The 26,503-nt window shown below is 37.9% G+C and overlaps 2 protein-coding genes across 2 annotated transcripts in view; one reads left to right on the top strand and one right to left on the bottom strand.

Annotated features, from left to right (window-relative positions):
• LHFPL7 (LHFPL tetraspan subfamily member 7) overlaps positions 1-19,465 on the top strand; it is a 66,895-nt gene extending 47,430 nt beyond the window's left edge. Inside the window, exon 3 of the mRNA XM_072882281.1 lies at positions 16,147-19,465. Within this exon, the coding sequence (XP_072738382.1) occupies positions 16,147-16,373 (227 nt within the window). The 3' untranslated portion in view covers positions 16,374-19,465. The remainder of the gene's footprint in view (positions 1-16,146) is intronic.
• Positions 19,466-20,521: 1,056 nt separating this feature from the next.
• On the bottom strand, positions 20,522-25,549 carry SPATA22 (spermatogenesis associated 22). The gene is made up of 8 exons (XM_072882278.1): positions 25,507-25,549; positions 24,959-25,087; positions 24,172-24,226; positions 23,947-24,042; positions 22,531-22,885; positions 22,069-22,198; positions 21,098-21,195; positions 20,522-20,713 (listed from the first exon to the last, which is right to left on the bottom strand). The coding sequence occupies exons 1-8, from the start codon at positions 25,547-25,549 to the stop codon at positions 20,522-20,524; spliced, it is 1,098 nt and encodes a 365-aa protein (XP_072738379.1).
• Between the last annotated feature and the right edge of the window lie 954 nt (positions 25,550-26,503).

The following is a 26,503-nucleotide window of genomic DNA, read 5'->3' as shown; positions in this document are numbered from 1 at the left end:
CCCTGAATTAAAGCTGTAAATTTGAACTGTCAAAGCCAAAAGATGTTGGACCAGGCAGCAGGTACCTTTATGACATTGTCTTATTACAAGCACTGAGATGCAATTGCTCATAGAGGGCATTAAATCAAATCGTGGATGGAAGCTGTGACAGGAACACCCCAGCTTCCCGCCTTACCGCAGGCACTGGCAAAATACTTGCAATTAACCTGTGTGGCTGGGGAGCTGGAAAGTGGAGATGCTTTTCTTTTGGATGGGTTTTGCCGTCCCAAGTTTAATGGCGCGCTTGTGTCTCTGACCAGTCACAATTATCTTAATGAACTTAAGCCTACAGAGCAACTATTCCATCACGCTTGCAGGACAGCATCTGCTGCGCTGCCCTGTTGGGCACGTGGTGCTTCAGTGAGCAACGCTGTATCCTCCCAAAATCGCATCTGCCACAGAGGAGCAACCACCTTGGGTAGCTGGTATCCACATCCAGAAACACAGAAGAAAGAATGATTTGACAAAATTAATGACACTAGAAGACTAGTACTGTGCTGAATTGGTTATACGGTTATTGGTTTGTATCTTACACAATCCACAGTAGTTCAGCAGATAGCTGAAGAGTGCTGTTGACAGAAGGTTAACTGTTTGCGTCGAGTTAAAATTTTGGTGTGGACACGTCTGTCGGGACAGTAGAGGTAGGTACTGTGCTGTCAGCATCATTCAGCCAGGCCATGGGCTCCTGACCAGAGGAGTTTACTTGGGCTTTGTTGTTAATTGTTCCACTCATTGCTTCTTTGTAGTCAATCAAATTTAATTCTGTCCGTGGATCCAGTAATTATATGTTCTTGTTTTTATGGAGGGCTAATAGACCACCTAAGGCTTTGTGTAAATTAGTTAATGTTTTCTCCTGCAAAGCTGGCACTTTTCCTGTATTGTGGCAGGTGCAAAATGTTCCTTTGCAAAAGCATATGGCAAATTGCTGAAGTACAGCGAATGCTTATGGGTTTTTGAAGGACAGGGTTAAAGGAGCGTGTTCTTTATGATATATATGAGCACAGTGTTAATTTTATAGTTCTTCAGTAACCTGAAATGCCTTAAAGTTTCTGCTGAGAAAGCAGATACCTCAGAGGAAAAAAATTCTTATAAGGAACATGGAGACAAAATAATAATTTCCAAAAGTGCTTAAGCCAACTGGGTGTGGCTGTGTTGGGCAAACAGGCTGAAAAGGAGCATGGATCAGTGTCTGTCTTGCACTGAAACGCAAACTTGTGGAGCAGAGTTTTTAGGCCAGCTGCATAAAAATGAAGGATTCTGTAGGGAAAGATAAACTGGTGTTGTCAAATATTAATCTGCTAGTCATACTGCAAGAGAATTGTGGTTCTTTGTAGATATCTGGGGGCAAAACCTGGCCTAATGAGGTCAGTGGCAACATTTCTCTTGACTCAGTATGGGCAGGATTTCATTCTAATTTTTTAAGTGTTTTTATTTCCTGTAAATAATCCCTTCTAAAGTTGAAGAACATTTTTAAGTCAGGGTTTATTCCTGAGTGCATAACTATAATGCATTAATAAATCGGTAGCCAAACTAAATAAGGACTGTTTTCTGATTGTGTTTCAGCCTTCCCATTTATTTCTGTTTTTCCTCTTTCTCATGCTATGTTGAAAACAACTCAAAAATCCACATTTTCTGGCAGTTTTGGCATGCCCATAAGAGAGGTAACACATACTCCTTTCTCTACCAAATGACCCCTGCCATGTGTTCAGGCAGTGGTGGAGTCAAAAGCACAGCATTAGTTCAGCTTTTGTTCCCTTCACTTTCTGCTGATCCCATGAAATTGAAAAAGCAAATGGAAAAAAATTGAAAGATCCCATCACATTTTCCCCAATTTAAAGTACTAACTATCATGTTATGCAAAAGCCTGAGGTAAGCCTCAAAGTTGGATCTCTTGCACGGCAATTTCCTTGAAGAATTGCTGGATCACATTTTTGTATGGGTTTCTTCTACATACAAGTATTTTATTGCATCTATTTATCCCAGTGACCTGGAATTCATTTATCTGACAAAGATATTTCCATAACTGAGCTTCCAAATATACAGAGAAAAGTATGACACATCTGCTTTTAGTTTGTCCTTTCTGTGGCTAATTTGAAAATGAACACTATGGAAATACGTGTACAGCACAGGAGTTGCACATCGTTACTAGCAAACACCGGGTTGCACACTTCTAGGTGGCACTAACTGTGCCAAAGCACAAAATTAATATGAATATGATAGAGTGTAGGAAGGACTGCAATCAGTGGGCATGCAGTGTTTCTCGGGTACTAAAAACCCAGGCAGGGATTTAGATCAGCTGATAAAAAAATCCTTTAAATCTTCTGACTTGTTCCCAAGTCCCTCGCACAGTAATCAGATACTGCAGCTGAGACCTGATGTCCTCCCCTGAACAGTGTATCTAAGCAAGCAGCAGGGATGTCTTAGTTTGGAAGCTGAGTCTTATGCATTTATAGTCTCTAAAATGAACGTGGGGCCTCTTTATGTCTTTGTCAGACAAAACCCTAAAGGAATTAGGATGGAGAACAAGTGCTGTTAGGTCCCGGTGCTGTGCTGAAATGTGTTCTTTTCTTAGAGGGAAAATTAGTTAAATGAATGGAAACTTTTGGCCCCTGATGGCTGCTATATGCACTTAGGGTTCACCATTTGCCCTGCCTAGATGTACATCACTTCTGCCAGAACAAATGAGTATTTCCCTGATTAATCAGTCGTCCTCAGGGAACTGCTCTTTCTGCATATATATTATGATCATTAAGAAGCCTTGCTATCCTGTGCTTGTTGCAGGATATGGAAAATGCAAAGTAAATTGTGCAAAATATACTATGTTTATTAGACACATTTCTCTATCTCTCTTTCGGTAATAGTGTGATTCGGTATTCTGAGATGACAAATGATGTATTTAAGTTCATTTTTCTGTGCTGCCCCATAAATGTTATTAACTCAAACATTTAAATGCAGGAAGATGGAAATGCTGTGGGGTTATTTTTGTCATTCCTGAAGGAAGCCCCTGTCATGGACTAACCAGCCCTAATGCAGCGCCTGCCTGGGGCGTTTCTCACTGCTGTGTTGTGGGGTAGGCAGTCTCGGTGCCGGTGCCTGCAGCAAAGGGGGGTCCCAGCTCTCAGCAGGGTAGTGGGGAGCTGGGCAGGCACAGCTGAGCAGGGGTGCCTGAGGCTGGGCTCTGCTCACCCGCTGGAGTCGGAGAAACCCAGCTGCATAGCTGGCGTGCCTCCCAACAGCGTCCTTACACCCCCACTGACACGCGCTGATCCACTGGGTCGCCGTAACCTGCCAAAGCAGCACAGATTCACTGGAGGGTTTGCTGGGCTCCCCCTGCTCTCCTGGCTCAGCCAACCCTACCCGCACCTGACACCTCGCGTGGGACAGCTGTGCTGGGCAGCACCCTTGGCAGGACCCGCATAGCTTGGACCCAGCAGTGGCACAGGGGCAGGACAGAGGATAGAGTCCTTTACTGTATTTGAAAGCGCAGCTTTCACTTTGCAAGCAAATTACTGGTTAAATCACATTTGACAGACTCCAGAGTAATTGCTTTGTGAGCAGCGCTTGAGTTTAGGAGGCAGGCGTGACTGCATGTTCACCTGACAATTAGGTGGCTCATCCCATCCAAGCAAGCATCTCACCATTGTATGGTATTGGACACCTAATTAAACAGCAAATGAAAATGAATAGTTGCCCCTTCACTAGCATAACCACCTAATTCTGGTACTGCATAAGGCTTGTGCTATTGCAAGATAAATTATTTGTTTTCGGGCAACAGGGCATATCTCCTTTCTGCCAAGCACTTGGCCACTTCTGAAGAGAGGCCATCGTGCCATAGAGGCCATGGACCGGTTCTCTTTTTTTCCTTTCCTCCATCGTCAGGCTCTGGTTTCCATGGAAAGGACACTCAGGCCTGCAGGGTGGACGGGAGCATTTCAGCAGGCGCTGATCAGGACAGGCAATGTGGAGGCTGTCTTCTGTGTCCTGGGCTGAGACAGATGGAGAGAGAGGGAGCACAGGGCTAGCTGGTGGCAGAGCCTTTTGCTTTGCTCTATCTAAAACACACGAGCATCACCAGATCCTTCTGCCAACAGTTATCTCTCACGGAGACAGAGCTGGGAGGCAGTTGCATGGGAAAGCAGCCATGAAATGCTGCTTGTGCCTCCTCTGCAATCACAGGGCTCGAGTGGCCCTGCCACCCTGAGCTCTGCATGGCGCTTGGAGCCAAAATGAAAGGAAATGGGAAACTGCGACTCCGTTATTTCAAAGCAGATTGCACAGAAGTTAGTCTGCTGCTAGCAGGAAGAGCCCTGGTCCTTCCGAGCTGACCTGAGACCTGTGCTTATCTGTGACCGTCTTTTGGTTTAGGAGACTGAACAGAACCAAAGCCACTGACTGGGAGAAACTTCTACAAATTTCAGCTTGTGGAAGTCTTTCCACTAATATTTTTCTCACATGAAAGATAATTTAGCTGTCTGATATTGTCCCCTGCTGGGCCTATATTGATTTCTTCTTTAAAGATGAAAATATATGATGCAGTGCTCTTGAAAAATTAGAAAAACAAATCAGCCTGGAGCTCAATATAATATGTAATTTTAAAAATTCTAGCTAAAGACTATGTGAAAGGGAAGAGAAATACGCATTTTTTTATGACAAGATCTGAGCTTAGAAACTGGCTTCACTTCCCTGACCCCCTGGACTGGAGGGCACTGCTTTTCTGGCACTCTCACATGTTAACAAGGTCATCTTCACTCCCAGGAGAAACTCAGAATTCATAACTAGAGTTTCAGCAGATAAATAAGAGAAGAAAGAGAGGCTGATCTGCAGTTTCTTTACATAAAAATATATTCAGAGAAATTTCCAGTGCACACGTTCCTCGCTATGGTTGGGGTCTTAAGTAGTTTGTTTATGAAGAAAGATTAATGTTTATTTTAGTTAAGCATTTCAGCTCCCCTTAAAAAAGAAAATCTAGCAAATAAACAAAGTTCAGTGTCAAAAGATCCATAGCAGTGCTATTCTCTGTATTAATAAAACAAAGGGAATAATATAGATGTCCTTGAGAGTAACTGTTTCTTACAGAGATAAGATGGTGATTAATGGGAAATTTGTTCTTGCCAGAGGTGGCTATCAAATATAAGTAAATAAATGGTATGGTTCCATTCTTGCAGTCTACCTACCATAAATATTGTTACTCTGGTAATAGGAAGCTGTAATACTGCTGGTCATTCGAAGGTTAAGATTCTGAAAACACCCTTGCCCCTAAGGTTATTCTGTTGATGATGTCATTTACTATGATGCCACAGGAAAAACAAATGGCATGGCAACCAATTCAATTTAGTTTTAAAATAATTTCCAGAATATAATGTTATTTTCTGATGGTGTCACTGCACCTTGTCAAAACTAGCCAAAGATCTTAACCTCAAGAAATGGAACAGCCTTTATGAAGCTGGATTTTAAACCTGATAAACTGCTGGAACAAATAAATATGGGTTATGTCCCTTCTGATGCATTTTAAGACATCTCCCTATAAGCAGTGGTACATGTCCTGCAGCAGCTCGCCTCCTTCCTAAGCACTCGGTGGGAAGCAGAACATTGCTAGGAGGCACCAACCTCCTGCAGTTCTGCTTAGCATTTGCCTGAAGTTACTTGCACAAGAGGCAGAGGATTTCCAAAGCTACCTTAACTGGAGACAGAAAAAAAACCTTCCCCCACAAAGACATTCAATCGTCCCTATAGTTTATTTATGGATTTTGTATTTCACGGTCCAAATATATTAACTAAGTTATTCTGTCAAGAAATATAAATGATGATCATTTGTTAGCTGCACCACTTGAATAATTGTATCAAAGTGTAATAAAGTTATTGAAGGGATTTATTAACCTGATGAAGTAACTCATTAAATCCTTCAAATGCATTAATGAAGGAGGAAGTGTAGGCCTTTTGGTATAATTGGAGATGGGAAATTGTGCAGCTGGGCCAACCTGATAAAAATGATCAGATATCCCAAATCACTTTTATTTAGCTAGTAATTTTGGGCATTTCTATCACTACTCTTGATTTCTACATTATTTTTCCAACCTAAGTAGCTCTGCCTCAGAACTCAATTACTTCTTGTGTTTTACTATGGCCTGAAGTTACATTTGTATGTTTACGAGTTGGGAGCTGAAGCACACATCAGTCAATGATGAGTTTCTTGCCCCATGTAGCGGAAAAGGGACATGAGCCAAAACCTGCCTTTTGAAGTTCACTAGAATGGAAAACTTGCAGTTGACGGGGCCATTGCAAGCAATGACTTGCTCAGGTACCTATAAACGGTGTCTGCAGCGGGAGGTGAGGAGCACACCTGGTCCTTCCTGCTGGCAGGCTGATGCTATGCTCAGCAATAAGATGCCAGGTGAGTTTCAGCTCTTTTCTTCCAGCAGCCTTGGACTAAATCAGCCTCTTGTGTGGGACGTGGCTGGTGGTTGAGTGTGTGGCTTGACCAGCACAGCCCAGCCTGGTACTGTTTTGACCATGTGCTTTAACAGGACACATTGCTGTGTAAGACTTGGCTAAGGACACAGAGGTCAAACAGGGCTGAAGTCAAAATGTTAGCTGTGCTGCACTAATTCATCTGCACAGCCAGCAATCAGTATGAGCAACCTCTGCTCAGGAAAAAAAACAGGCTGGATGGTAGAAAGAGGGTGACCGACTGAGGAAGGACAGGTCAGAGCGCAGCATGCCAGCAGACTTGTCTGAGGATCAGCCTTGGGATCACGTGCTGCATTTCCAGGCAGCTTTCAGTGAATTAGCAGTTGCTATCCCATTTCCTATCTGCAGGGCATCTGGTTTAAGCCACAGAGCTGATGCATTTTATGACATTTTTAAAGGTTAGGAAAACCACTGCATGAGTACAAGCTGCACTTTTCCAGTATGCAGCATTAAAAAGCTTCCAAGTACTCAGGTAGTATTTACTGTTGGAGGTGCTGCTATAACCCACTTCAGTAGGACGTAGTCTACCATATGGCTACAGCTGTGTGGCACCTGGGCTGTAAAAAGAGGGGAGCTCGGGAACAGACAATTATTTCCAACATTACTTGTGGTGTGGCTGATTTATGGTGGACTGAAATCAGGAGTGTGAAATGAGGGTTGTTACAGAACTGTTTTTTATGATCAGGTGGCAGTATGTGTGCTTCTGCTGAGTGATGACATTCACAGGACTAGGACTTCTGAGAAATAGAAAACTCTGGTTTCAACCCCCTGTCAAGGAGTTTTTATTAGGAGATATGAAAACATGCAATTTGTGTCTTCCTGGTAGTTCTTGTGCCCTAGGAGAACTGAAGCTGGTCTTTGTAGCTTAAATCAATTAGGAGAAAGATGTAGGATGCCTTTTTTGTTTCAGGCACATATTTTTCATGGTTGCATTCCAGATAAAATGCTGTTTTGTCAGGGATTCTAATCACCTTTCACCATTTATGTAAAATACATGTCTCTGAAAGAGGTAATGAATGCGATATCCCTGAGGCTTGAAGACTGCTGGGATGTGAAGTGCAACTGTAACGAAGTGAGACGTGGGCATTATTCTCAGGCATCAGGCCTCCCGCCACCACTAACTCGGCTGCCACATCATGCGTCTCTGCGATGTAGGAGACAAGGTATAGAATGTGCAAAGTCAAAATAAATTCACCGTACAACGCTTTACAATAAGGTCACCTCTGATGTAAGGCTAGTATTTAATGGCCACCAGCTTCATTATAAATCTGTTTTCATGAGCGTCTGCTCTGCTTAAATTGTGAGTCTTGGGAGCGGTGAAAAGATTGATTTAAAACAGACCTGTGAGGTGAGCAGGTGGGGAAGAGAAGGGAGCAAATGTGTCATGTCGAATCATGACATTTCAGGTGATCTACACATCACTGCCTGTCTTTTGGACCTCAGCCCCTGCTCTAAATAGCTATTTAAGAACTTGGAATTGACAGCCAGAGAAGGAGCCAAGACCTGCTGTAGGCTGGGCAGCATGTCCCCTTCCCAGGCAAGCTGGCTCCAGAGGAGAGACAATATGCTGCAAGGAAACGTGTCCGCTCCCTCACTACGTCCAGCTGCATGTAGACCCAGACTGATACTGTTCCTTGCTAGGGAATGCATCAGATGGTGAGTTGAAGCTGCACTTGTTCTTAGCCAAAAGATCACAAGAAAAAGTATTAATTTACATTTTCAGTCATCAATTTCATTCCCTGCCTGTGCTGGAGAACATACTAGTTCTGGCATGGATAGGTTAATTAGGAAGAGAAGCAAAGTGTTTGCCCCCTTTATTTCTATTTGTAGAAATGGAGTTGAGCAGTTAACCAGTATGCATTGCTTAGAAAATGTGTATCATATTATGTTTACCTAAAATAGAACAACTGGAATATGCACTTTTTATTAGCACTTCTTAACTGCTGAGTAAAATGTAATACAGAGGTAAGGGAATACAGGCACATTACAGGCACAATACATTCTGAACATGCTGCTCTCATCTAAAGAATCCAACACTTAACTATGTCAATATTATATTATTAGTCTGCTTCTGTGTTTGCTGTTCTGAAAGAGATGAAGTGAGCATGACTTACATAATTTCCAAAAAATTAAATAGAAAATCTACGTAATTATTGAAGCAATACAAAAAAGGAAAATCACAATGGCTTCCAAATTAGAGTGCATCTGACAGTCCCCATTTCTTAGCTCTCTGAGTCTTGTAAAATTTTGTGTAACAGTCTGCTATTTTGAGAAACATTAGCTCTTGTCTCTCTCTTTTACAGTCTGCTAAATAGGCCGTATATCTTCTAACCTTGCAGATGACAAAATGCACTCCTTCACCATAGTCCACACAGTGCTAGATCATTTCAGCCTTTTTGAGTAAATGACACGCAACTCTATAACTGCATGATTAGGCCCATAGATTACCAGATTACATCTATAAATCTTCACCATAGCTACCACTCACATGGCAGAAATAGTGAAGTTTCATCATTTGTTCTCATGTAGAAAACATGCTGTGAAATGCAACCTCAAAGGTCACTGGGATGGTGTTTCCTTTTGTGGCCCTTAATAAACTTGCAGCTAATGCAGCAATTACCTCTATGCTGGCTTCAGAGAATTTATTTTCCAAAGTCTGGATAGTTAGATTCCACTCCCTTCAGTTAAAAAGTGAGGTAGATTCAGCTATTCGTACAATTGCTAGACATTTCTGAAACAGGCTATTTGTGCAATATGGGCCTGTCTGAATGAGGAAGTTGTGCCAACAGAACTTGAATGGGGTATTTAAGTGGTTCTAAGAAGATGCGTGCAAAAAAGGTGCATGGGCACTCTTATTTCAGTGCTAGTTTTATTTAAAATAACCTGTTCCTATTCCACCTCAGCTAAATCCAAATAAACTGAAATCGAAAACATTGTCCAGCTTTTTATATACATATACTTCCCAGTAGTTTTGCATATATATACATATATAAAAATACAAGTTACTATATCTGATGCAAGTCCTTAGCTTGTGAGCCATAGTCACATACTTAGCATTTATTTAAACATAGAGTTTGGAGATATTGTACAAACTAATACATTTCCTTTGTTAGTTAACAAAGGGGTTTGACAAGCTACATAGCTTTTGTTATAACCACATTTATATTATAGCTGCTAACTTGTGAGTTGCACCATTTAGAAAAGGAACTGGTATAATCTACTTATTTGGCAACAGTCCAGCACTGATACATGCTCTTCAAATCACAACATGTTTGACTGAAACGAAGCCAATGGAATAATTCTTTACAAATGAGAAGAGCTACACTGTAATATCTTAGAAGTGGCTGTATCGTTATTATGAGTTCCAGCTCTTTGTTCACTTACAAAGGAAGATAGCTACATTTTGATACCAAGTATATGGGTGTTATTATCCCTTTTCCCTGCATTTTGCTTTCCTTGGAGGGAATAATTGCTAGGGCTGCTTTCAAGAGTTTGAACTATAGGTACCTGACATGCACCTGCCAGGAGTTCCGCAGAGTAGAATGGCATTTAACAGTGGTCCCTATTTGCCTCGCCCCTTGAAAGTTTTGCTTCTGTAAGGGTAGGATTTTGTCTGGTTTGTTTTATCTTTGACAGGTCAGTTTCCATTCCAGTTTCTCATTCTTAATTGACATTTAAAGTGATGCCTGCTGATTTTAGATATATTTCAGCTCTCAGCAAAATTACTCTAGGTAATTCCTCCTTTTATGAAGTAGCCAAAAGGAAATTCCTAATTTGTGGATAGCCCAGAATTCCATCTTGTACCTGTTTGTACCCTCATGCACAGCTATTACCATGGAGAACAACAAGTGTGACCTTGGATCTTATTTAGCACTGTCTTTAGGTTTCTAGTTGTTGGAAAAGACATACAGGTATCTCCTTTTTGTACAAGGGAACCTGCACCACCTACGTCCAAAATATCCTAAATGTAGTGACCCTTCAGGCATGCTACAAAAATATTTGCTTGGGAAGAGTGCTGGAAAGTATTGAGTGTAGGCTAGCCGGTGCAGTAGGACAAGAGATTACTTTTTTGAAGATGTTTGGCTGTGTAACTGGTTTAAAGGTTTTCTCATTGCTGCTCAGATGTTAGCTGTATTTCTGGGTTTGTGTTAGGGTGCCTGTGGCTTTGGACCAGCATCTGCTTTCTTATTTAAAATGATGTAAGTTAAATGACATAAAGATAAAGAAAAGCTTAAGAGGAGCTAATAAAATTATTAGATATTAATCTAATAATGTATAAATGTATATATGTATATAAAATGTATATACATATACATATGTATATATGTATATAATGTATAAATGTAAAAATGTATAAACCTGAGAGGAAATGTGTTATTCAAAGTCAACTGATTATGCATGAGGAGAACTGCCAGCTTTAAGAAGGGAGGTAATGGATTATAAGTGAGAGAAAACTTCTTGATGAGATGAGTGAAAACTGCTTTGGTAGATTAAGCTCTGTCAATAAAAATGTTCCAAGAAGGGATAAGACTGTGATAATCTGTAATAGGGTTGGAATAATACTCTTGCTGGCCTACGATTCAGCCCTAATTCTAATGATTGTCTGATATGTCCCACAATCTTGCAATTAATCCGTCATTGTCACAAGTATCAGGAATATAATATACTCCTAAAATAAGCAAATTAAACTTCTAAGACAAACTAATCTTCTTACAGCAGGTAATTTCAGGAAGATAATTCATGCACACAGCGTATTTTACTACTGGTCATCAGTATTACTACTACAGATCACCTAAACATATTAACAAATGCAATAAAATAAAATAGCTTTTTCTGATCTCTCTAATATTTGTGGTCCATCTCTGGATTTCCATCCATTTCAATGTTAGTATGGAAGCATACACATAAGCTTAGCCAAGTTTTCACATTCCTGCTTCACAATACAGAAAACTATTCAATTATTTGGCTTCATACACTGAAAACGCCACCAGTCTTGCTGAAAGAAGTGGAAATGGAAATAGCCATTTTTTCTGCATGGTATTTAAGAGAGCTGTACATTGGTGCCCTCTACACACACTCTAGAGAACTGCATTACTTTGGTTTGTCTGGTTTAAAATAAACTTGAAAATGGTATGTGATAGATTTAAATAATTAAACAGTATTTCAGGAGCTTCATGAAATGAATGAACCATTGCAATGACAAAGAGTCACAGTTTATTAGATTTTTAAATAGCAGAAAATGCTATTTGCCGTGAGCAGAAGTGTCATTGATTCAGTATTATTATCACCACCAATTTACAACTTTTTCTACAAAATGCCCTGTTTTCCCTAAAAAGAAGTGTCCTCCTTTCTAACAATATCTTATGCCTGTTAATTAAAGTTATTTTATTTAGAAATCGACAAATTCAGGAATCTACTTTTAAAAAAAAAATAGGTAAATTATATTTTTTAAGCTTTGGGCCTGCACAGGGAGCAAGTGCACAGAGCAGAGTCCTGCCTTGGCTAGCAAACCCTTCAGAGGAGAAACTGCCATTACTGTCTGGCTGTAGGACACCAGCGAAGTAAAGAGGATGCGAGAGGATGAGGGTGAGACTGTAACTGTTTGGGAAAGCAAAAGATTAGAAAGTAGAAATAAAAACTGACTTACAGTTGAACCCACGCGTGTGGACTTGACTTTAAACGGAATTGCTGTCAGCAGTGGCTGTGACTTACTGGTGAGAACTCGGGGGATGAGGACCTAGCAATAACAAACACCGTGTGTCAGACATTAAAACAAACAAATGCATGTTTTTAACAAGACCAAATAGGTGATGGGAAACGAACCAAATGATCAGTCAAGCCATGTTAAAAAAAGAACTCCAACTATCCATTTTACCAGCAAGTCCCCTCTATGCTCCATATGCTTCATGCTATAGAACAGACCCAAATATGTTGTCTAGCCTTCTCATCATCTTGTATGACAGCGGGATTACACTACATATAATGGTAAGATGCACTCACTACTGTATTCTGACACCTTTTAAAGTGATGTTTGTTGTTGGAAAACTGTGCAGAGGCATAAGTGTTATATGAGGAGCCTAAATGGAGCCCCACTGTTTCTTTGTGTGCTCTCCCAGCTAACTCCACTGCTGCCAGACAGCACTATTAAGCAGTCATTAGCACCATGTCTGAAAGCTTGGCTTCTGCTGATAATAACAGGCTATTCAATATTTTGAGCCTTTGTAAGAAAGGGGGCACCTAAATGAGAATAATGAGGCCATTCTATGACATGCCTGAGGATATGAAACCACGGGTAACTTTTTAGCCCGTTTGATATGTGAACACATTACATTCGACTGACAGATTATTTCTAGCCTTCAAAAAAAAAAAGCTTCTTCCATTAAATCACACAATACAACATCAGCACTAAGTGGTAATCAAAACATTGGTGTCACTGTAAAGCACAACCTTCAAAATAATTCTGTGTAACCCAATCAAAAAGAAAACATATATACGGACAGATATGTGAAGTAGAGCAAGGGGTTGAGATAGTGTCAGAAAACCAACAAATTTTAACAGTTAGCAAAGTTTAAAAGGATTTTATGATAAAAGGATTGCTTCCAATTCTGCCTGATGTTTTCTTTTGCCGAATGAGATGCATAGACTATTTTGGCTTTGAAAAGATGAACAAACTGAAATTTTAATTTTAGACCTGCTTCTTGCTTAGAGCAGTTGCTGTTTCTCTTAAAACTGGCTCACTTTCCTTTGCAAATGGGCCCAACATTTTACAGAAGGTTTTGCACCATGGGGCTATTTCAAGATTCTTCATGCAGTCGAGCAGCCGGGGTTTTGAGTGGGGCTGTGCTGTGCATCCACTTCACAGTCTCTTCAGTAGCATGTTGTTCCGCTTCCTAGCTGCATTAGCCCACGAGTGAATGCTACAACCTCCATAGGTCCATCGGTTAACATGGTTTTGTTGTTTGTTGTTCACCTTAGCGGTTTAACTTTACTGTAGCAGTAGGGAAAGTCTCCCTTTTTTCTGGCTTCATTAAATGAAGCAGCTCCAAGGCTGCTTCCTATGTTTCTGCAGAGGTGGTGCTTGGGGAATTTTCCTGGGCATGCAAGAGTGTCACACAACTCTCAGGCTGTGCTACTGAACAAACGAAGTGTGCTGGCCCTTAGCTCTTTTTCTTCTTTTGGGAAAGCTCAGAGACCTTTGCTAGACAAGTTGTTTGTGTGTGTGTCTAGTTTAGCTTCATTTTTATTGTATTTTCATTTCATATTGGTTTTAGTGGTCGCATACATGTGTAGTTAAGGGAGATCTGCATAATACAGCTTACTTATTTGTACTTAGCTTCAGCTTCTGTGTGTTTGTTTAATGGTAGAGCCTAAATGCACAAGCACAGAATTCAGTGCTGAGCTTTGTGAGCTCCCTCCTGCCCTGGGCACCCACAGCAGGTGCAGCTGGCTGAATACCAGGGAGTGTGAGATGTGCTCAAGACGTTTTCTGTGCTGGGGAGGACCTATCCCTTAACCGGCTCCTGCAGCATCACCTTCACACACCTTGAGCCCGGAAAGAGGGGAAGGCCACAGTGTCCTTTCCTTGGGAACCACTGCACATTGATCATTCGTAAAGGCTTAAAGGAGAAGAGAGTGGTCGTGGGAGCAAGGGCAGGTAAAAGCACCTTGCTCTCAGAGAGCGCCAGTCACTGGCAGGCAGCTTCTCTTTGCACCCATACGTGAGTTACGCTAGAGAGAAACAGGCTTGCACATTTGCTTCTGTTCCAGTTTCTCTCCTTTTAATTTCCATTTTCTTGGTCTTACTGTTTTTTACAAGGGATTAACTTAGCGGTTCCATTTAGACTAGAAGGAAAGGTTTAATTCAAATTATTTGGGGACTTTACAGGCTGAGTGTGTTAAACTTTTTGACTTCATCTAGCCCTCAAGCTTATTAAAGTTGGGTTTTTTTAATTAAAAAAGATTAATGAGTGATTGCCCTTTCTTAGTGGATACTTTTAAGATTAAGCATCTCCAATATTATAATTGGAGTCATATGCACATGCCCTACCTGAAAGGCAATTACAAATACAGAGAATAGCATGTAGTGTTTGTTTTATAATCTTAATGTTTCATTAGATGTTTGCTGATTATGAATTATCTATCAGCTCAAACATAACAGTTAATTCTGATTAGCACTATTCTTGAATCACTAACAATCCACCCTGAATTTGAACAAAACACTGGAATAATGGGAAGGCAGGAAAAGGGACTGCTTCATGGTGTCTGTTTGGTATGTAAAATAAAGCCTTTTAAAATAGAGTATCTATTTTAAATACAGTGGTTATTCATTAGGAGGAAGGCTAGAAAAGGAAAAATCGTTTCTCGGTGTTCTCTCAAACAAGGGGTACACACAATGGCTGGGGTGGCATAACCCTTCGCAGCAGCCTAGCGCAGCCCTCTTGACTTCCAAGGTGGGCAGAGACAGGCTCCGAGAGCTGTACCTGGGGTACGCTAACGCATCTTTGTCATAGTCATGGTTTATACCTTGGGCAGTCTTATTTTCAAAGGTGGAAAAGTAGTGTTGCTGATCATTAAATTAATTGCATAAGCCATGATACTGAAATATAATGTGTATTCATTAAAGACTCTAAAATCTGTGAAGTTCTATTCAAAGCTAACAGATAATACAGACAGTGTAATTGCAGGACGCAGGTCTGGCTTTCTGACGTCAAGAGGTGGCTTAAGCTTTGTATTTTAGATGGATTTCTTCATTACACACTGGATTAATCTGCTAGTGCATTTGGCTAGAAGGCGTAAAAGACGACTCGCTGGGAGAGGTTTCCTGTGACTTTAACTCTGTGCCTTTAGGCGCTGAACCTTTAGATTTCTACAGCATGTCCTGTTATAATTATTGTCTGTTTTTAGAGCCCAAGCTGTCAAATTAGTAATATAGGAACTATAGGTCTTACTACTTTAGGTCTCAACCTTAGGTCAAAAAGTTTTCTCATCCTTAAGTTTACAGAGAGAATTCAAAAAAATATATTGAAAGACGCCAATGCTAAAAGCTAAATAAAAAGAAGGCAGATTGTATTGTTTTTCATCTCACAATCTTTGGGTCAAATGCAGGATTTTTTAAACAATTTGAGTTTGTAATAATGAGAATAATGAGAAAGTGCTTACATTATCAGACCCTAATCAGCAGAATCTGAAAAACTACGTTTAAACTCCTTCATTGGAAGTTTTTATTTGGCAGAACAAAGTAATTGTTTGTCTCAAGTACAAAAATGCTATTGAGAAGAAAATCAAGCTGGTTTGGAATCTGCAAACTTGGGAATTCTTCTGGATTCCATTATATCTGAATCATCTTACTTTTGAAATGGCTACATAATTTGGATTACAACGTTTCTGAAGTTACGTAAAGGGCAAGAGTTCTCATGAAAAAAATCCCAATGCCACCTCGCTACCATGTTATGACACCGCTGTCCATAAGAGGTAATTATGAAAAGGAAGATAATCTGCCAGTTATAAGGGGTTTTTTTAAGCTATGACTTTTCCCATTGATTTTAATATAACATATATTTGCCTTTCTAAAAGGATTTTTTTTTTTCAAAGGAATTCAGTGTTTGATAATAATTGGTGTGTTTTTTTTCTCCTCTCCAGTGTTCATAATGGCTTCTGGGCTTTTGGTTTACCCTTTTGGTTTCAACTCTGCTACTGTGAAGAGATTCTGTGAGAATTCAGACATCTACTATGCAGGAGACTGCCAGATTGGCTGGGGGTATATGCTGGCAATTGTTGGGGTCATGTTGTCTGTCTTTTTACCATTCTTTGCAAAATATGCACCAAAAGAGCACATATCTCCAACTCCAATTCCTACTATTTTATAGTATTTTATTACTGTTGAAGAACAGAACATTCCTGTCTACGGGCAATGGGCAGAACTTATTATAGCACTTCCATTTAGCTGTACTGCTAAAGAGAGAAAAAAAGGAGATGGGGAAGAGAAGGTCAGAATCACAAAGACCAAAAGTGCATTGATAGTCTTCCGTAAGTATGAGCGGCGAACACTCTGGAATTGAAATAAGATTAATCAGCAGCCTTTATACTGCTCTAAACATATAGTGGCATAATGCCTTAGACAAACAAAATCTGTTTATCCTCAAAACATCTGTCTACCTCCCAGTTTCTTTTGTGTCTCAAACTCGTAAGTCTTTTAGAAGCTTCAATTCACTTTTTATATATTATTAGATGTCAAAACTTTTATGAACCCAATAATTTAAAAATCAATAATGATATTTTGTTACAATTATTTTGATTAGTGAAAAAGCGCCTACTAGTAGCCACGGCCTAAAATTAAGCTTGATATCTAAAAGGAGTTGTATACAAGAAAGAAGTTTCTTTTTAATCTATATGTATTTGTAGTACCTGCATATTGTAAGTTGTCGGCACACTTTTTAATCCTGATCTAATCTTCAGATTTACAGTCATCTTCATGAAGACTTGCATAAAATTTACATGACTTTTTTTTCAGAGAGAGAGATCCAACCACTTCCAAAGGCTTCATGATGATGTAATAGTTCAACAACAGGGGAAAAAAATGCTAAGAACTTGTTTTTGGTATTTCTTAAATTATAATTTTAGGTGGACTTTTACAAAATTATTTGAACTATTACGACTTCAGATTTTGGGTTTTGTTGTTTGTTTTTTAAGGCCGAAAAGAAAAATCTCTGTTTACAAAAATGTATGTGCCCGATGGCCCTTGTATGTAGTGATAATACAAGCCAGAACGAACTAGATTCTAGTATTTCCATTCCTATTAAGAGCCCATTATTGTAAAAAACACACACAAAAAAAAGTGACATGAAATGCTACTGGACCCGACTAACAAGGATAATCTGATGCTGTGTCAGAACTAGCAAATGGCCATATTTCACAGGTCTGTATGTGAAATCTGTGAAGTCTGATTTCCACAACAGCACTGAATTCATTACTATCAAGCATTGGAATAAGTGCACTTGATTGCCTTAAGCAAAAGAAACATTGGGTTCTAATCTCACCCCGCTGTTATGTTTTTCATTTAAAATAAAAATTGAATTCTAATTCTATTCTCATCTTTTATTTTCTATTATTTATTAAAAAAGAAATAATCACATAGATTATATTTAATTCAGAGCTGTACTTCTTAGTTTTGTATTTTGGCACAAACCAAGTGATCAAATTTATTATTCTTCACTTAGCTGAGTCCAACTGATTCCTGAATTTCTTTTTTTTTTTTTTTTAATGGAAAGTGTACATGAAGGGACAGAGACATGTTGAGGATGTGTAAGAAAATGCAAACAGATAGAACAATCACTGTGTTATTTTAATAAATGTCAAAGACTTCTACAGTCTTGTTTACATTCCTCACCCTTCTAAACTTCAACGGAACATTGCATTGTTTTCCAAAATAATTGTCTGTTGTTATGTTTTCATGCATTCTAAAAGCAACTTATGCACATAAACTTAGCGAGTTCTATTACTAGGCTTTGAAAATACAGATTTCAATGTAGAATTAAGTACACTGAGAAAGAGAGAGAGAGCGCCCATGCTATGCGGGTTTTGCTCACAGGGACTAAGGAATTAAATCTTCCAAGTATTTAACAAAATAGGTTGAAGGAATGCCTCCAAAGTAAGAAGAATAAATTTCAGTCACTTCTGTATAGTAATGTACTTTTCAGTAATGTCTTACACTTTTTTTAATGAATGGCTGAAATTGATCATTTTCATATAAGAGTCAGAAAAGTGAGGAATAACAAACAACATGTAAAAAGAAAATCATCACCGCGAAGTAGAGAGACAGAGATGCAGGCTTTTCTTTCCTAACCAACCTGTGCCTTTACACTAGAACCATTATACAAGACAGGATCAATATGTTTAAAAAAAAACAAACAACACAAACAAAACAAGCAACAACTGAAAAATGTTGAGTAATGTGTATAAACTGTATTACGTAGGGTTTTTTCTGTTTTGTGTAATGTTTACGACTGTTCACTTAATGTGTCACTAGAAAAAGTGATTTGTTAGTGTAAAGTAGAAAACATTTTTGCAAAGGTCTAAAGACTTACTGAAAGTAAAATTATTTTAGATTTTTATTAACAGCCATAACATACCTAGTGGACACAAATGACCTACTCCTGTCATTACTTATTAACATAACTTTCACATGTGCAGAACTGGACCCACCAATCATTCAGCTGAAATCAGTAGGACTACAATATTTGTGTGATGTTGATGACACACACAGATGCTTGCAGGTCTGGTCCCATAGTTCAAGCTTCCTTTGTAGTTTTAACTTACTGTTACAATGGAGTCTTACAATTTACAACACCACTGACCCAAATCCTTTACTTCATAAAACTCAACTTCTTCTGTTGCTAACATCGTCAAGCTCTACGTCCTGTAATATTCTGCACCTTTTACGAGTTAAGCTAATGCTTCCATTTGGAACTTTCTTTAATATTTTATAATATATAAAGGAAATCAAATATATGTATATAATCTCTACAACTGGATAGACTAAACTCTCCTTGAAACATCCACACTCAGAACCCGCTTAGCACAGAAGGTAGAGATGGTAAGGCAAGTGATTCTTACAACAGTTAGTAAAGGATATAATTTAGATCCTCAACTGGAACATTAAGGGGGGTGTTGCTAACAATACATGTGCTAACACTGACAGATCACTTTTTAAAATAAAGACTGTCTGCGCGTTTAACTGTGTAAAAGCGTTTTTCCTGTTACAAGTCAAATAATTTACTGGACCAGGTTCAAGTTTTATTCTAAATATATAATTTTTTAAGTGTAACTAAAAGCTGTATTTTCCATTAATGTGTTTCTGCATTGACTAGCTGGCTCCTTTTTAGAATATTAACTGTTTTCTGTATTTGACTTGTTGGATACAATATTTCAATGATTTTAAATGTGAAATTTCCAATTGCCAACACTGTATAATAAAATTAAAAAAAAAAATCATCACACTGTTCACTATTTTCTTGACAACTCTTTTGTTTTACAATTCCCAACAGATCTGGTGCAAAGCTTTTGAACTAGGGGAACTAGCTAAGGGGAAAAGGAAATAGAACCAGCAGGAATAATCTATGAAAGTTAATGTTTGAAGGCAAGGGGACACAAACATGTACATGGTCCATCCCTCATGAAAGATGTTTCTATGGCAAAGGCAAGGAAGTTCTGTGTTCAGATAATTCTTTCTCTCCAACTTCCTCTGTGTCCTTGAGCAATCTTCCTACAGCTTCACGGTCTGTTGCTGTTTTATACAGGTGTTCTACTGATTATTTATTTTTTTAAAAACCAGGAATCAGATAACATATCAATGGGAACCATATGAATACCTAATATATACAGCTGCATCCTGTGAAATCTTTCTGTAGTATCTATTATGTTCATTTCTAGAAAAGCTTTTACACGTGTTCTTGTAACCCAGCAAAGGAAAGGGAACCTGTTAGTTGGAATTGAAGCGGAATAAAGACTACCTCCTAACTTTCTACCAAAGAACAGTTTTAATGCAATATGCAGAACCAAACAGAACTTTGTTGACGTTTGTTAGCTATTAAAAACTTTGACCAAATACTCCTCAAAAGAAGTATATAGTCAACATTTTGAAATAGGTATTGAAGGAATTTCTAAAAATTGAAGGTAATGAAAAGCAATGGCAATCTGAATTAGTATTGATGATCTTTTTCTAAGTCACGTGCACTACTGCAAAACGTAAACATTTTAATTCAGCATTTCTCCAGTAAAATTTAATCTACTATGTAACAAAACCCCTGTTATTGCATATTTAACTGGGAAAGATAAGCTATGAAAAGTAATAGTGGAAACAAAACATTGTTACTGACATTTGTTGGATAACATAGCATAGTGATATTTTCAATTATTTAATCAGATTTTCAGTATTAGTTTCGGTAAATGCTTTAGGATGTCCAGCCTTTATGGGTAATGATTAATGAAAATCGGTTTTGGACAACCATTCTGACTTTTAAATTTCATTCATTGTTTTTATATATGCTGTCATCTCAACATCTGCTATTTTAACAAATTCTTGGAAAGTGTTTTGTTCTTGAATAGTTGCTGGTCTTACAGAAACGCACTTGAAAATGTTCCTTTTTGCATCATAGTTTCCCATGCACCTGTGCACTCGACCTCTAATTAGTCTTGGAAGCTCCCGGTCCTTCATCAAAAGCATAATAAACAAATGAAAAAATTATACACCTTTCTAACATAAAAACTTTAAAAATGTCCTGTTGTTAGATATTAGTGGATTTCTGAAGACTACCTCAAAGGCAGAAGGAATTTACATCAGCTTTTTTGCTATTATCAACTACTTAGAAGCTGAACTGAAAGTCCCACCTTTTCTGTTGAAATGGAAGTCTGAGGATGCCTAAATAGTGACTGGATTATTCCTCTACACCAGTTTGGGAACAATATGGTATAAGCACCCAGCTTTCCTTTTACACAGTAATTTTCTGTTTTATCAGAATAACATATTATTATCTTCATAGAAGGGATTATAGCTAGTGGTGTCTGTGTTATGTACAGACACAGCAATACTTACAATTTCGTAAAATACACAAGGCAGACTCTCCTTTCCATCTCTCAAAAGAAAATTCTTTGCCCCGTATGCTCCAGGTGTGACGGCAGAATCAAGTGTGCCTATATCATTTAGCAAAAATAAATCATGATGTAAACATCAGAGCAGTACCAAGTACAATTTACAAAGATACCATGACAACATTTGCTACACAAAAGCACTAAGATGTATAAAGTCAGCATCAGCTTTCTGTGAGAACTTGTGCTGACAGCACTGAAGTTCCAATACAAATTACGGGCTTTCCATAGTCTTTGCATAGTAAAATTGTATATGATGGCTCTGTAAACTGAGTGACCAAACGTGGGTTTCATAACTATCACTGTAAACAGGTTATTCCCTTGTTAAGCAGAGCACAATACAATTCTCTTTAAGTTTTATTGATCTTCATATGCAAATCATCTTTCAACATTTGCAACCTCATCAAAATAGTTTTCTGAGATGCCATTACGTTGTATATTCTTATTTGCCTTGATTTCAAGTTTAGTCATTTCAGTCTTTTGTCACGTTCGTTTCTCAGATAACGTCAATTAAAACACACAGTGAAACACACTAAAAGTCATCTATGTTTAGAAGTACTCCAGACTTGAATTTATTCCCTGATTAATTGCATTAAAAATTACTGTAAAACTGTACCTCCCTACAGAAGGTTCCTTTTTAATAGGAAAATGTATCGTAAGACTTTCTAAAAACAAGGAAAGAAAAGAAACAGGATAGAAAGAGCTTAAATGTTGGAGGATAACTGTAGCATTAATTTTGTACCTACTTTAGTCATACTTGATAGCTGAATGGATCTCCCAGCAAGAAAATTAGATGGTGCTCATACCAGTATTTTGTGGTTTTAAGTATTTCAGCTATTGTCCCTACAGTTAATAACATTTTCTTTTGACTGTTGTCCTACCATTACTATCAGTTACAGCACAACCTACCATGCTTACCTAAAACTTCAAATAATAGTGCAGTTTTATAAGCATATTGACTCCAATGCCTCATACTTTCAATGACTGCAGATATGATTCGCAAAGAATTCTTTTTTTCTTTACTTTTTAATTGAGATGATGAAAATTCCTTTCAGTGGAAGATGAAAACTCAAGTCAGAGATACACACTCACACAATTTTAAAAGGCACATAGACCTTTACATATTATGTTAAATACCCAATGTTTACATTAAAATTAGAGTATTTGTTCAGACTATACAAACAACTTCCTGCCAATTTATATGATCACACTGAGGATTGTAGGTTATTATACTATGAAAATCTCAATTCCAAAGTTTCCAAAACTTAAGGGTTCACTAAGGCAGCTAGGACTGATGAAAGCCCTCATTGTTCCACAATTTTCTTTTTCTTTACTGTTTTCTTCATTGTATCTTCCTATTAACTCTCTCCATAAGTTTACCTGACTTTTGCCTTCTGGAACACAATCAAATTGTTTTTCATTCATTTTATTTTTCTGAATATTGTGGTTAAACTTATATGCCAGACTATGATCCTGCAGACTTCTTGAAACAGCGTTAGGTTTCACTGGCCATTGTCCTTTAGATGTATATATTTGCCTGGTTTCTGTTGTTTTGATATGCTGAGATGCATTACAGTTATCAGGGGTTTTTTGCTGCTGAACAGTTTTCAAACTATTTGAAAGGCTCTCAAACTTTCGAATAATTCCACTATCAGATCTTGAATTTGTTGTGTTACTTAAAGGAGTATACTCATTTCTGTTCCAAACTTTAGTACTGGGAGCCTTCTCTTCTGCCCTGCAGTACGACATTAGACATAGTTCAGTATCACAGTATCTATTCTGAATACTCAGATACATCATTAAAGTATATAAAAGCAATCTATGTATTGTTGGTTTAGCTTTAAAAAAATCTGTTAACTATTCAGACTCAAAGCACTTGAGTATACACTTAAATTTATCCATATACAGGGCAGTGATCACACCTGTGCTTAAATCCAGCTGAATTCAATAGGCCTTAAAAGCACACTTAATTATTGTCCTGCCCTGTATAAGGGATCCTTCCTGACCTAAGATTCACATCTTTTCCATAACATCTTATTCCTAAAATAAAAGAAGCAAAGTTTCTTCTGACAGTGATATTTCCAAATTCTTCTACCACCATCACAGAAGAAATCATTTTACAACAAACTCTAGTGCTGACCTTATTCTTTCTAGCACCGTTCATTTTATAAAGGCGGCTCAGAAACTCCTTCCATCTCCATTCCATTTTGCCTTTCAAGGCACTTGTTTGAAACATTCACTCTTTTTGCCATTGGAAAGGAACAGGAGGAAGGGAAGAGAGAAAAAGGACAACATTGCTGGAAGTTTTCCTGCCAGCTCTAGGCACCCGAATCTGTAAGCTTTTCCTTGGTTTATAAAAGCGGTGTTCACAATCATGTTCAGTTTTGATTAAATGTTTCAATACACAATTGCCCTAATGTACACTGATAGAAACTTATTTGAGTCTATTGATAAATTTGGGTTGAAAGTGGGCAAAACTTCCAGTAAAGGGGAATCTCAAAAAATTACATCTAAGACCAGCAAAATTCAATCAACTTTTACAGTAAGACTGAATTTTAGGCCTGATAATAAGGCTAGATATTAGGTCCAATTAATAGGCCTCATTAGGTACACTGGGAAGATACTTCATTTCAGTGGGTTTTGGCTCATAAGCATGATGGAATTATGATCAGTGATGATCTGAGAATTAAAAGGGTCTCTCTGAATGCTATAAGAATACGGAAAATTTAAGATATATTTTCACATAAGAACAATTTTGGTTAAGGAAGGGTAATAAAAATTAAAGACTTCACCAACCTGCAGGCATACAAGTTTTTTCCAGCATTTGCTAAATTAGACTTTGATGCATTTGGTGGTTTCATAAGGGAAGGAGCCATCTGATGTTCTGTTAGGCTTTCAAAGATAAAGTATCAGTGACATAGTAGCAGCTTTATTGTAAGACAGACACATGGATCATAGTTTGTGAAACAATTAGTACCCAAATAAAAATCAATAAGAAATAAATAATCTGCTTTTACATACCCATTGTTTGCTGCTTTCTGTAGTTCAGCCACTTCTGGGTTTGCAGTTCCCCAGCCTAGTTCTCAAGAGACAAAGGATTGAATATAGATACAAACTGAAAAGATTGAAAGGTAATAGGTCTACTTAGGGCTCCTACTCTTCATCTGCTTAATGTTCCACAAATAGTCTCACACAGGAAGGAGAAAGAAAAAAAAAAAGGGAATGTGATCCTTTGATATCTGTAATTATGAGGCAACTTCTAACAAGTAGGTTGCTTCTCTAGACAATGGTTAAATTACAGACATTAGACTTATTAGCACAGAGACTTTTACTTTATTATAAGTAAACTTTTTCACTTTAAGTGAAACATAAAGGAAGTACTAAAGGCAGAATTCGGCATCATTCTTTCCAAGCAGAATTTGAAGAACAGAAGTTCTCTTCTGAATTACAAGAAAGACATCTTATAAATGTTTCTTCTTGTAACACAGGACTTGAATGTTGATTGAAATCAACTGAAAACAAAAGGTCAGAGTTTCAAGAGACTCTATTTAAATGCCAGTGCTACTTCATTCTCTAAGACACAAAGAGTCAAACTCCCTCTAGGCACCAAATATAAAAAGCTCAATTGTATAGAGGAAAAAGAAATTTCCTGGAGGACATTTTTTACATAATGAACTTTTCAGAAATAAACATAAAGGATGCATATAGTTCTTGATAAAGACAAGGTCTAATTTAATAAAATACAGTCATAAAGTTACGGTTTATTTGGATTTAGAGACATAAAAAAAATTAAATATATCTTATTTACCAAATGATGTGGGAGAAAAGTCGTAAGTACGAGTCCCAGAGCTGGTACCTGGCTCATTTTTAAGTGGATTTGAAGTGAGGGGCTGCCTATTTCTTTTTTTCTGATTGAACAGAAGTACAGGCAGACAACCTAAAATTGAAATTCAAATACTACTACTATACCAATAGCAAAAGGATACACAATCTACACTTAAAATATGTAAATAAAATTACTTAACAAGTATTTTACATCACCCATAGGAATTGCATACCATAAACACATAACAGACCAGCCACTGCCTCACCGAATTTATATTCCCAGCCCTCTGTCCTGCACATAATCCTGTCAATGAAACATTTCCCTTAGTGACCAGTCCCCTGACTCCATTCAGAATCTTGCCCTGTGCTGCAATAAAACCGATAACCCATGCAAGTGCACTCAGGAAATGGGGGTCTAGGACTGAATACTGTATATCCTGTATGAATACTGCATGTGTGTGTGTATACATATATATATATATATTAGCATAATGAGGTATGAATGGTAAAGCACAAAAGACTTGATGGTACCTGCTGTGCTGCGAGTTGAAGTGTCAGCTAGACTCCTTTTCATTTCTTTGCTGTATCTTAATAAGCAAGAATGTATTGATTACTCTAAATTTGCTGTATGGAAGTTAGATAAGCAAAGTAAACTAATTCATGTTGTAAAGACATACAAATTTTATGTGATTTTATGGCAGTTTCTCTTAACTCTCTGTATACCCAATGACATGCATCACTTCACACACAAGCCTAAAACACGCTATCAGTTGTACTGAATTTAGAAGATCCATGGATACACAAGTAACATGCAATTGCTCTTTGCAGATTAAAGGGCCCAAATGATTAAATTTTTGAAGTAGAAGTTGTATTCTCTACATTTTTAAGTGTTGTAAAAATACTGAATTCACTTCTGAATTTAAAAGTACATATACATTCAAATACAAGGAATATTTTTTAATTCCTGAAAATAGAATACTAATAGAAAATGCATACTTATACATTGCCGCAAAGTGTGATGGCAAGGTACCATGGCTTTGAATAAAGAACTGATTTAACTATTCTGTGAAAAACAGTGTCATGCTTCAAAAAATAAACTTCTTTTCTGTAGTTTATGGTACAGACCTAAAACCTTTAGCCAATTCCTTCATATATAAAATACTTCACAAGTCAAAAACCTGTTATTATCCGTCAAATATTATGAACAGAAAAAGTATATATTAGCATATTAGGTACAGGTAGTTTGCCATATTTGTTTTCTGATTAAGCTACTTCTATAGTAAATATCTACGTATTACTGTATACATTGAGGAGACTACACAGACTGTTGCATAGCATTAGTTGCTATTCTATCAAAGTTAGTTACTGGTGCATATTGCCTTTAGTGGCATATGAATGTTACTGCATACCTGTGTGTATAAATAATATAAGGCATTACCTCTACGTTTATTTTGATCTGGCAGTTAACCACATGCAGCTATTAAAGCCATTGGTAAGAATGAAGCACAAGTATCTACCACAGCTAGAG

This window comes from Ciconia boyciana, chromosome 17 (genome assembly GCF_034638445.1).
Source record: "Ciconia boyciana chromosome 17, ASM3463844v1, whole genome shotgun sequence".
Taxonomy (NCBI): domain Eukaryota; kingdom Metazoa; phylum Chordata; class Aves; order Ciconiiformes; family Ciconiidae; genus Ciconia; species Ciconia boyciana.
This window is presented reverse-complemented; position numbering and strand designations above follow the sequence as displayed.

Coding starts and splice junctions, on each gene's coding strand:
- SPATA22 (XM_072882278.1), bottom strand. CDS start 25,549: ATGAAAAGGAGTCTAGCTGACACTTCAACTCGCAGCACAGCAG. Junction 25,088..25,506: donor TTCAACTCGCAGCACAGCAG/GTACCATCAAGT, acceptor TTTCAATTTTAG/GTTGTCTGCCTGTACTTCTG. Junction 21,196..22,068: donor ACTATTATTTGAAGTTTTAG/GTAAGCATGGTA, acceptor TAAATGATATAG/GCACACTTGATTCTGCCGTC.